Genomic DNA, 12533 nt, shown 5'->3' on the forward strand with positions numbered 1-12533 from the left:
TGGACCGAGAGCGAAAGGCTACCAAGCTTCGATACGGAAGATCTTGGGTACCATGGTCAGCATTTAGCCATTGGGAGGGGGCGCGTTTTCGGTGGATCACCGGATCTACCGAGGTGCGTGGGACTCCAGACTGTGGGGGCCACTCTGATGTATGTGACTACATCCACGCCGTCCATCTGTATTGAAAACTCATTTTGTTTCATGATCCTAAAAATGAAGCAGATCCAAATCTCAGATGGAGGATAATAGTACAGGAAACAGTTTTAATTGTAAATGACCATTTTAAATTTAGTGGGCCACAAAAACTTTGGATCAAGATGATATTTGTGTGGTCTCTTCATATAGGACTTTGTGACCTTATCAACAGGTTGGATGGCAAATAAACATTCACGTAGATTCCATGAAGTTTTTAATGGTAGGGATTCAATCACGGCTGTTTCTTATGTTATGGTCCACATAAAATCTGGGCATGCTTCATTTTTGGGATCACGCTCTAAAATGAGCTTTAGAAATGGTTGGACGGTGTGGATTTAAGGCACATACATCACTATGAGCCCCACAGTCAGGGTGGGGGTCTCACCTAATCCGCTCCCACATAGAGGACGCGAATTGCCTGTGCCCCCGGTTACAGGAAGTTCCTGTGGTCGGAAGCTATGTGGGGTCCACAGATGCCCGAATTCACTCCGTCCGTTACTTGTCTCAACATCATAACTGGAAAGTACTCCAAAACTCATGTGGGCCAGGCAACAGCAAACAGTGAGGATAGAAAAGTCCTTCAATGATGTTTATATGCCATCCAAACCGATCATAAGGAGGTCCTTACTCTTGCTCCGTTGGTAGACTCTCAGGAGTTTCAACACCGGGACAAGGGTTCGAGTACCGAAATTCCACTACGCGTGAGTGTGCAGGGTGTGTGTGCGTGCGTTAAAAAAAAAAAACCCTTCTTTATTCGGGTCCCAAACCCTAGTTTCATCTTCAAATAATCCACCGCGGAAAGAAAAACAACGGCTTAGATTCGTTCAACAAAGTTCAGACGGCTACGATCATCCGTAGTTGGTCCCATTTCGTTACGTGAAGGTACAAAATATCGTTTCAAACGTATCGTATCGTATTGCCACCACGATGCATCTCTACTATCATATCGAGTTTCTTTACGTTCCAACAGTGTATGGACGTACAAACCGATACATTAGTACATGGTAAGATGACGGTACGAGCGTTTTGAATTTATCGTCCGATACGTAGTTACACATTCAATCTGTACAGTTTCAAGTGCAGCGATGGTGCACTTGTCTTTTACCGAATGGACAATTGACTCATTTAAGATAACCCTTGTTTCTTTTAATTATTACAAGAAAGCCCAAAGTTTCATTTCCACATCCCTAATATTTCTCATTTTGTAGGTGGAAGGAGAAAGCCATAAAAGCGGGAAAAAAGAAAATGAGATTTTGGTTTTAGCGTAGCGTTTTGAGAGGGGGTTGGATTTTAGAAAAAGCGAGAGGGGAAATGGATTTAAGCGTGGTGCCGTACGGTCACATCAGCAGCAGCGCCCGAGCTGAGGGCGAGTCGAACCCGGTCGAGAAGAACGGACCGGGCAAGATCCGGTATCGCGAATGCCTGAGGAACCACGCAGCTTCTATGGGGGGTCACGCCAACGACGGATGCGGGGAATTCATGCCCGGTGAGGAGGAGCCGCTAAAGTGCGCCGCGTGTGGATGTCACCGTAACTTCCACCGCAAGGAGGTTCCCGGCTACGCAGATCAGCACTTCCTGCACCCTCATCATCACCACCACCACCACCATCCGATGGTGCTTTATAATGCGTGGGATAAGAAGATGCCGCTGCCACACCTGCAGCCGCATCCGATGTTGCCAGTCGTAGATCTAAGGCCGCAGCAGCAGAATCGACGGTCGGAAACGCCTGAAGACAGGGAAGGGCAGGGAACGACGAGGAAGCGGTTCAGGACCAAGTTCACGCAGGAGCAGAAGGAGAAGATGCAGGCGTTTGCGGAGAAGCTGGGATGGAGGATACAGAAGCATGATGACGTGGCGCTACAGCAGTTCTGCATGGAGGTAGGTGTGAAGCGGCACGTGCTGAAGGTGTGGATGCACAATAACAAGAACACCCTCGGCAAAAAAGATGCACCGCCCATCACCGTCTAATTTTAAATATAATAAATTAAATAAATATTTCTTCTTTTTTTTTTTCCATTTTATTTTTGGTTCTTAGGTAGAGAAAAAGATTTGAATAGGAGTAGCTGTTAAAAAAAAATGGAAAATGGTAAGAAAAGGAAGTCCATCTTTGACAAGGCTCTTTCTTCCTTGTATTAACGATTAGGGACCCAAACCCAACGGCTGAGATTAGTCGAGGGTTTTAGCTTCTGCTGACCACATCCAAAAGCTAGATTGTATTTTGAGCTCTCTCGTTTGGATATAAATTCTTGGGTTTTGTTGTAATAGGGAGAGTTACCCTCTCTCCCTACCCCCCCCTCTCTCTCTCTCTCTCTCTCTCTTCCCACTCTGTCTCACACACGCGCGCACTCACGCACGCTGGTCCGTACGTGTCACGTGTGTGGGACGTCTTGGTCTTTCATAAGGTGGGCCTCATGATAAGCGGATTAGATTCTACTGAAACAACCGGCGATTTGAAACGGAGATGCTGTCTGATTGAAAGTGCCTGAATTCTTCATTCAGTGGCCCACCTTTTGCATCACATGGATGTCCTACACGTGTGATAAATGAGCACGTGAAGTAGGTTGTTTTGTTTGTGAAAGTCACGAGCAATGGCTGCATGTGATGATGATTCCTCCATCTTTAGTTGGGTGATCTGGACCATTTATCAGATGGGCTTCGTATGGGCACTGATGGAGACTGGCAGACTGAGTGGAGATGCCTCGTTTCAACACTAGAGGGCATCGATCCCTAGCGGGGGTGGCTAACATGGAGTGTGTGTGCTTACATGGAGTGTGTGTACTGACATGGGTGTGTACCAACAACCTAACCCAAAAAAAAAAGAAAAAAGAAAAAAAAAGATGGGCTTCGTATGGGCACTGATGGGAAACGCCATCAATCAGATGATCATGGACCTTTTCATCATTGAATGTGGACCATTGCTCGTTCAGACCACCATCAATTTGGTGTGATTTATCAGTCTCTTTTCTATCCTTGGTGTGTCCCACGAGATGAACGGCCAAGATCACCTGATCGCTTCGTCAAATATCCAATTTCTTTGTTAGATTTCCCTACTTGTTGAAGAGTAGGTGTAGTCTGCTGGGCTAACCGCTAAAACTCACATTGATCAAATGATCTTAGCCACTGATTTGAATTCATTTTCTCATTGAATATTGACCGTTGGTTAGACCTTTTCCAACCGTCAATTCTAGTTCCCGAAGGCATAAGGGATGTCTTTTTGAAATATACCCAATCCAAGGAAGGTCCTAATAGATGAACGGTTTGGATCTCTTACACGTATATCACGTGAATATACATGGGGCCTCATAACTAAGATATATGGATTACGATCTAATGGTTATTATTATTATTTTAAACGAAGCTGAAAAGTAGATTTAGCTGACTTGGATCATGTATGAAGAATTCCAAACCGGATGGTGCACTTTTTGTTTTTAATATTTGGGACAGGCTGCTATCACCGTTCACCAACATTTTTTAAATGGTGCTGGCTAGCTCTTCTTTCTTACGCTTGCCACTCATGCTATCCTGACCATCTGAATCATGGGGTACTCTAATGAAGCAATACTAACCATTCAATTATTGCGATGGTGTGAGCGGTCCATGTTTCCAAGGGAAAAATCTGATGGTTAGTATCCTCCCTCAGTATGAACTTTGGCATATGCTCCTTCCACAAGTGGTTCAGATGTTTTGATGGTCTTATTTTACTGTGCCAAGTGTACGGTTGAAGAGTCACCACCGTGTTGGAATGGTGGTGAATTATCATAAAGTGCAGTAGATTTGGATCTTGTGCTGTTCTTCTTTTGGCAATTGGCTCTTTTTATTTTTATTTTTTATTTTTTATTTTTTATTTTTTTAAAAGTAACATCCTCTTTTGTCTTCACGCTTACAGCTCTAACCAGCAAGGAATCCTTTTTCACGACGACACGCTGTCCCCACGCTGCCTTCATGGGCGCATTGATCACCCTGTTTGATTTAAGTAGTGTTCGAATAGTCCCTCCCCACATCTACAGGGGAGGGGCTATTTGAACACTACTTTGAATGGCGTCGATATATAATGCACCTTGGAGCCAACGATGTGCGTGAGACCCTGACCTTGTGTCCCACTTCATAGGCATTGTATATTTGCACATTCCATACATTTTGATGGCTTATTTTAGGGCATGATGGATGGCATAAATATACAATGCACACATCGAGGTAGGCCCCACAGTCAAGGTCCCATCCAATTCGATGTTCCGTCGTGCTCCCGAGACATGAGACCGGTCATCAGATGCGGCGAGTCGACAATGAGACAACATGGCACAAAAATTGTGTCGTACTTTTGGTGGGTCATGTGCGAATGAGAAAAGTGGATGGAAAGAAATAACGATAGGTTGTCCAAGTTTAACAATTGAGCAGCATATATAGTTCATAGATAACTCAAGATCTTGTTGTTTTGTTTGAATTATTCTTTCATATGATATATGTCACCTGTGTTAATGTTTGGCGGCCCATGTGTCACATCCAACCTTCAAATACTTTTTATACAGTGGATTTATTAAATGTGCTAAGAAGGCGGCCTCATTGCACCCTGGGTTTATAAATGAGAACCACTGACTTCCAACTTGTTTGTAGATATTTATTTCTAGAGATTTCTTTAAAAAAAAAAAAAAAAAATTGACAATTTTATTTAAAAAGAAAAAGGAGCCTTGACCACTTTGAATTAGCAAAATTATCTTTTAACTAGGTGAAAGGACCAAAATACCTTGGTCTATTTTCTAGATCAGAGAGGACCATTGTAGGGCTCACATGGTGTGGGGGTGCAGATGACATTCAATATATCCAGAATGTGCACCCCAAAATGACTTACAACCAGTAGAAAGTCATTGATTTTGAGGGATTTTGTTTTTAAAATTTTTTATCTTTGATAATTTTAAGAAAAAGAATCCTTTAAATTAGCAATATGACCAAAATTCCTTTGGTATACATTTTTAGAGTAGGGTTGAGCATTGTCAGGCTCATGTGGTGTGTGTATAACATTCAATATCTGGAATGTGTATACTACGGTGGTAATTATATGTCCTAAAAATAAGGCTGATCCAATCATTAGGTGTGTTGTATAATAGAAAATATATATACCTCTCAATAACCTCCAATTTCACTTGTTGCCCACCTAATAATGGCTTAGATTGTGTATTAATCATAAGCATGTTATGTGGTGCATTGGTTGGTTATGTAGAACACATGGCCTCGCAATGCTCGACTTAAAGAAATAGGCTGTTAGAAGTAAACCTACCTTTAATTGGATCACATGAATTTTTTGTATTTATAGAGTTATAGGATACTCCAGGGGCGGTTTGGAGACTGAATTACGAATGCAATTAATAGTAAAATTGCAAGCAATGATTACAAATTACAATATCTATTGGTAACAGGTAATTTAACTGGAAGTTTCTGCTTTTTGAATTGAAAATAAAATGCAATGAAAGATTTTTTCACATCGTTAAAATGTCAAAGTAGTGTAAAAAATACAATGATTGATGTGTTCGAATAGAAAATTTGTACTACAAATGTATTGTGAACCTGTAATTATCATTTGACCCAAATTAACCACCCTATTAGGTAACACTATAAAACCATACTGTTGGAACTTTTGCATTACAATACTGTTGTAATTTGCTAAAGCCATTTAAGTCCTTTATTCATAAAATCCAGATTTTTGGAGTTTTTTTTTTTTTTTTTTTATAATGAAAATCCCTTATTTTTATGACTTGATATTTTCTGGGATAAAATGCAGGTGAACATGGGATGCAGGTGAAGTTAGCCTATGATCTGGTTGGGGGTGATCGGGTCTCTATTTGGATGGCTCATATTTATTTAAGTGATAATTACACCATAACCGGAAAAGTCATTGGCATTCAGCAACATTACAACCACCTCAGCATTCCTCTCACAGGGGCCCACATGTTGAGATGGTGATAAGCATGTATGCTCTGGACGGCTATCCTGTACAGGCCACTGTTAGTAAATTAAGTTGATTGGATGGGACTAACCATCATTATCTTTATAATTCTAAACCATAACATTTAAAATTTTTTTAAAAAAAATTAGCTCACATTCATCTTAAAAATCAAAGGCCAGAATCATCATTGAGGTGTGATTTTGGATGATAGCTTATTAAAAAAAAAAAAGATGTTCTTTGACCATATCTTAGAAGAAACTCAAAATCATTTGACCATTCAGGTGGGTGCAGCCCTGACCGTGGAGCCCACCTTGATATATGCGTCATATATCTACACCGTCCATCTGTTTTGCTAATTCTCAAGTGGACCACACCAGCAGGAAACAGCGGGTTAATGCCTACCATTAAAAACTTACTTAGGCCAACCTGGATAAAGGAAAACACAAATAGCAACTTGATTTAAAACTTTCGTGGCCCAAAAAGCTTTTAATGGTAGGAATTCAATTTCTACCGTGTGGTCCGGTGATTGAAACCGTCAATCTTTTTGGGTGCTAGAATAATTTAGTAATGATCTAACAATCACATTTCAGTAATGATCTCAATCTTCCATTTCTGAGGTTGAATGTGATCCACTTAAAATCTTCTTTTTAATATTATAAATACGTGGACACATTAACTCAAATGTTCAACGACGGCTCACATAACAGAGAATCCAAAAAATGAACAGCTTCTATTCATAGATGGACCACCTCAGCATGATGGTCCCATTGGGCCAACATATGCTATGATCCTCAGTCAGAAATGTATCCCAAGATTCAAAAGAAGGCTTAAAGAGATTGAATGGCCGACAATCAGTGGATCCAACGGTCTAATTCTGGTCTATACTTACGGGCTCATTCTTTACATGATTTGAACCGTCGATCTTATTGGCTCTACGTAGATATCAGATTCTTCAAATCTTTTCTAGGTTGGCAGACCCATGTAAGGCCCTTACACACTACAAATTTATTTGGGCATGGCCCATCAGATCAATGGTCTGGATCTCTGAACCATGAGAACACATCAAGACGCTTGGATTACATCAGTACGTTGTAATTTATCGTGAATGGCTGTAAAGTTGAGGACTCATAATATAATGGTAGGATGAATGTATGTGCAACATCTTATTCAGCTTAGAGTATATAGAGTTGAAGCCTATGTTTCAGTGATCCAAACCATTGATATAATGGGGCCTATAATGGATGGTCCAAATACCCAAAACTTCTGAGATAAAGAAACCTCAACCGTTCAGTAAGAAAGAAAGTAAATCAATGGTTGATATTCAACTGAAAAAGAAAAATCTAATATCCTATTGCTATATCTTCCAACCCAATTCTATTTTTAGTGTGAGGACCGTCCAACTTGAGGCCCATAAAATGAACAGTTTGTACTAGTGAAAGATGGGCCCCACTAGCTCGAGTGAAAGTTATATACTTCAACAAAGTTTCGGTACATGTGCAATTTATTCCCTTGTCTTTTGTATTGGGTGTCCCTTTCATGAAACTGGTCCAAATGAGCTTGAGTGGACCTTCCTCCACAAATTTGGTGGCTTTACCTTTTCATAAAGCTCTAAGGATAGCGACCTGATGTAATCAGACCGTCCAATTCCATTGGGTTTTTCTAAAGCCAAGGTTTGCGGAACAAACAATCCTACCATCTAAGCGGTGGACCCCACCTGTATATACATCTACACCGTCCGTGGATGCACAAAGTTTTCGTGCCTCCATTTTCTGGACCACACATGGCACACAGCACACGTGTTTGATGATCAATGATTAGATGATTTTAACCATCTAATTAATGGATCTTTTCTTACTTGCTGCGCGTTTGGATGGTTTACATTAGCAACTTATACCACCACTACTTTGCTTCTATTATTTAATCAACTGGTAAGTTCGTTTGGTAAACAATGTATTTATATAAAAGTGGAAAAGTTTGTTTGTTTTTCAATATCGCATGAGTACTTAATCTTCCTCTTTGTTTGGTCCACTCCTAATATTTAAATTCTATTATTGGGTTGACTTTTGATGTGAACCGTTCATTATGTTAGGCCCACCTGGACCCTTTCTTCAATGTGAACCATCCATTGCGTGGGGCTAGCATTTAATGTGGACCATCCACCTTATAAGGCCCACATTCAATGTGGGCTATCCATCATGTGGGGCCACCTTAGATGTGGGTCATCCATCATGTTGAACATTGTATGTGATTTGTCTATCATGTGGGGCCCACTTTTAATGTGAACCATCCATCATGTGGGGCCCAACTTCAAAGTGGGCGTCTATTATGCGGAGCCCACATTGGATGTGAGCCATTCATCGTTAGAGGCCAACCTTCCATATAAAATGTCCTTGTGTAGGGCCCACCTTAATAAAATCATCCATCATACGGGCCAACCATCCGTGTTAGTGCCCATCATGTGGAACCCACCTTTGATGTGGACTATCCATTGCGTGGGCCGTACATCATGCAGAGCCCACCTTAGATGTAGGTCATTCATTATTAGGGGCCAACCTTTGATGTGGACCGTCGATTATATGGGGCGCACCTTGACGTGGGTCATCCATCGTGTAAGGCCCACCTTCAATATCCACCACCCATCACATGGAGCCTGGCTTTGATGTGGACCGTACATCATGTGGGGCCCACCTTGGATGTGGGCCATTCATTATCATCCAACCTTTGATGTGGATTGTCCATTAAGTGAGGCCCACCTTCAATATCCACCACCCATCACGTGGAGCCCACTTTTGATGTGGACCGTCCATCGTTTAGGCCCCACCTTTAGTGTGGGTCGTCCATTACGAAGGGCTCACCTTGGATGTGGCCCCTTCATCATTAGGGGCTGACTTTTGATGTGGACCATCAATTATTTGGGGCCCATTACATGAGTCATCTATCATGTGGGACCCACGTTCAATGTAGACTGTCCATTGTGTAGGCCTCACCTTCAATGTGGACCGTCCATCATGTGAGGCCTCCTTTAATATGCATAGTGTACGCCCCACCTTGGATGTAGACCGTCCGTCTTGTGGGGGCTTCCTTTGCCATTAAAAAAAAAAACAAAGAAAAACAAAAACAAAAATAAAAGGAAAGCTTGTGGAGTATTGGAGATACGACAACATTCATGAGTTACTCTTAGAATAGCACTTGCCAACTTAAGTTAGAAAGAAAGTAATTTACTAACATGGAAGTTTTTAAAAAAATTACTCATTTTGGAGAGTTTCCAAACAGATGGAACCATTCATTCGTGCGTGGATCGTCCAAACGTGGTAATTTTTCTCCTAGGAACTTGTTCATAATTAGCACATACCGGAACTTGTGAGAACCCATCCCACATCATCCAAACTATTCACCAAATGCCTGTCTCATGAAACGCTTAGGCCCACAAATTAGTCTGATATAAAATTTAGGTGAGCCACAACAAAAGAAATAAGTTCACAAAGATGCCCACCCTTGATTTTCACCAAAGCTCACTTGAGTTACAAAACAGCCTGATTAGACACTTCATCCAAGTCCATGAATGTTTTGTATGGACTGCATTGTAGATACAAAACATAGTGGACCCGTACAAATGAAGGGTCGACATCCTCCTCTCAACTATTTCCTTCTGTGTGGCCCACCTGAATCATGGATGGAATTGATTGTGATTCAAATTATGCATCTGGCATCCTCCTCCCAACTATTGCCTTCTGTGTGGCCCACTTGAATCATGGATGGGCTTGATCATAAGCCCTATACCTAACATGGGGCAATGCATTTAATGGTGAGGAGTGATCTCACACGATGTGTTAAGGTGGGGTGCTTCTATGGGAAATTAACTGTTCGACAAGCTGGGTAAGGGCCAGGCCTAGCTTTGTGCAAGCCCGACTTGCACCCTTCCACCTTAAGCTCAAAACTGGCCCCAGCTTGTGACAGGCCAAAATTGTCTAATCCGATCCAATTTCAAGATAGGCCTGAATTGAGAGAGAGAGAGAGAGAGAGAGAGAGAGAAGCAAAAGCAGCAAAACAATCATACAAAAAATATAAAAGAAAGAGAAGAAATGTGTTGCTGGACATTCAATCAAACACAAGGTCACACGGTGATTGAAAGCCTTTATTCAGATTTTGTGTGTGATTATGATATGCGGGCATGTTAGAGTCTACTCAACTCAATGTTTGATTGAATGCTGGTACTCCCCGCATTGAGTCAGACTTATTAGAGATTGGACTCAGGATCCAACTATCCTCTTAACCACCAATTATGATCAATGATCAGATAACCTGTGAAAGGGTAGGGGTTAGCCCTTCTGAATGCATTCTTTTTACCTTGTGTCTAAAAAGCTTGTTCTTTCACCAATACAATCACCATATACTTCTTAAAGAATGAGGATGAACAAATATATAAAGATGGATAAACAATGTCGATTTCATTGATTGAATATGTGACCCATTATAATTAACAAAGTATTGAAAGGAATCTAGAGAAATAAGCAATCAAGAGATAAATACTTGACCCGTCTGTTAGAGCATATGATTGACGCGAATGATCAACAAGATGTGACCGAATACGTGTGATCGTCTAAGTAAAAACTCAATTGATTATTATCCAATAACTTAGGGTTGTGGGCATTTAATCTAATCCTATGGTACTATAGTGGTAGACGCCGAACAATATTGATCTATGTTAAAGCTACACTAGGCCATACTAAGATAAAAGACGATTAAAAAAAGATAAATTGAAAAGTATATAGATGTATTTGGCATATGGCTTTGATCTCTTCTTCATGTACTCCTTTTATAGCTTGTTGAGGCAGCTAAATCTTAATTGGGTTTTCTTGTTGATCCTGAATCCTCCTCCTTTATGATATGCATTTCGAATATGAAGGATTCCAGATAGATTCGAAACTGTTGATTTCCTGAATCTTCTTTTCATAGCTAATCCCTTAATGGGAGATCTTCATCACCCACCAATTAGATTCGGGGTCAATCAGAAGAATCTTATGTCATTGATCCCAGATCTCAAATCGATCATGGCTATGCATTTAGATGGTCTCTCTATGTCTTTCGATCATGGTGTTAGACGAACCGGATCCACTTGATACTGATCTGTTATTGGATGGGATAGATAAGATCTTTCGTTGACCTCTTTCATTCTCTTAATTCCGATTAATGTACAGCTTAGGACCCGATTTGACTTATGCATGTCCATTCTTTACTGATTTGGGTCCTATAACGCCCTGGATTTTCACTGTTTTGGATTTCCAAAAATCTTTAATTTTTTTTAATGTAATTAACTTATATTATCACTTACTGACCATTGGTACTCAGTGTTAGTTTATACACAGGTGGTACCATTAAAGAACTACACAAGTCCGATTAATCAACCGTGGGAAGCCAACAAATCCGCCCGATCACTTAAATACCGAATTTAGCCACATGATTTGTTCACACAGAGCTTAAATCTATTCGACCTAACACTGATTAATCAAGACAATCGTAACTAAATTAAAAGATATACTCGAAGTCGATTTAGATAAAGCCCGGATCTTGACTAATGGACCAAATCAACCCCGTCACTCTTTTAGCTTAAAACCGACGGTTTAGAGTAATCATGACCAAATCTCTACTTTCACTAGTTATAAATAAGCCACCCTATGAACATAGTTAAGTCAAACCCTAATCATTGCCCACGAGAAATATCAATACCTAATTCATTCCAGAAATGCCCCAATTTTCCGAACAAGCCATTACCAAAAAATCAAGCAAAAGCTATGAACATTGACAGCTTTTAGCTACGGATTAAATCCGTAGTAATATAGCTACAGATTTAATCCGTAGCTAAAGCCTAAGTGATCTGTAGCTAAAGCATACCTCCTCACCTAACCATATTAAACATAGATGGTGCTTAAGGGGATCCATGGGATCCATTGAAATATATGTGTTGGATCTAAGCCATCCAACAATTCTGATATATAATTTTAGTGCATGAGCCCAAAAATTATTTAGATTAAATGTCTAAGTGGACCACACTATAAGAAATAATTAAAATTAAATTTCTATTGTTAATATGTTGTGTGGTCTCCTTACATATTCGATCTAACTCATTTTTTGTATAAGCACTAAAAATAATAATTTAAAATTAATTGACAGAGTGGATATATGAAATACATCACAGTGGGCCCCACAGTCCTAAAACACAACGTCCCCAAGGAGCCGTCTGTCACCTACCCCCTTCATAATCCAAACCCCCTCCCAAAATAAAACACCTATCCCCATCCGCCATTTTCTCCCGCGCGCATAGATGCTCTCCATCTCTCTCTCTCTCTCTCTCTCTCTCTCTCTCTCTCTCTCTCGCACTCAGTCTCTCTCTTTCCCTTGC

General features: G+C 40.7%; 1 protein-coding gene across 1 annotated transcript; it reads left to right on the plus strand.

Moving 5' to 3' along the window:
- Positions 1 to 1359: 1359 nt before the first annotated feature.
- Positions 1360 to 2486, plus strand: LOC131235246 (zinc-finger homeodomain protein 2-like). Its single transcript, XM_058232387.1, has one exon. The coding sequence runs from the start codon at positions 1507 to 1509 to the stop codon at positions 2161 to 2163; it is 657 nt and encodes a 218-aa protein (XP_058088370.1). The 5' UTR covers positions 1360 to 1506; the 3' UTR covers positions 2164 to 2486.
- Positions 2487 to 12533: the final 10047 nt, after the last annotated feature.

The sequence above is a fragment of the Magnolia sinica genome, chromosome 19 (assembly GCF_029962835.1).
Source record: "Magnolia sinica isolate HGM2019 chromosome 19, MsV1, whole genome shotgun sequence".
NCBI lineage: Eukaryota > Viridiplantae > Streptophyta > Magnoliopsida > Magnoliales > Magnoliaceae > Magnolia > Magnolia sinica.

Excerpts from the sequence above, each read along its gene's own strand:
- LOC131235246 (XM_058232387.1), top strand. The coding sequence starts at position 1,507 with ATGGATTTAAGCGTGGTGCCGTACGGTCACATCAGCAGCAGCGCCCGA.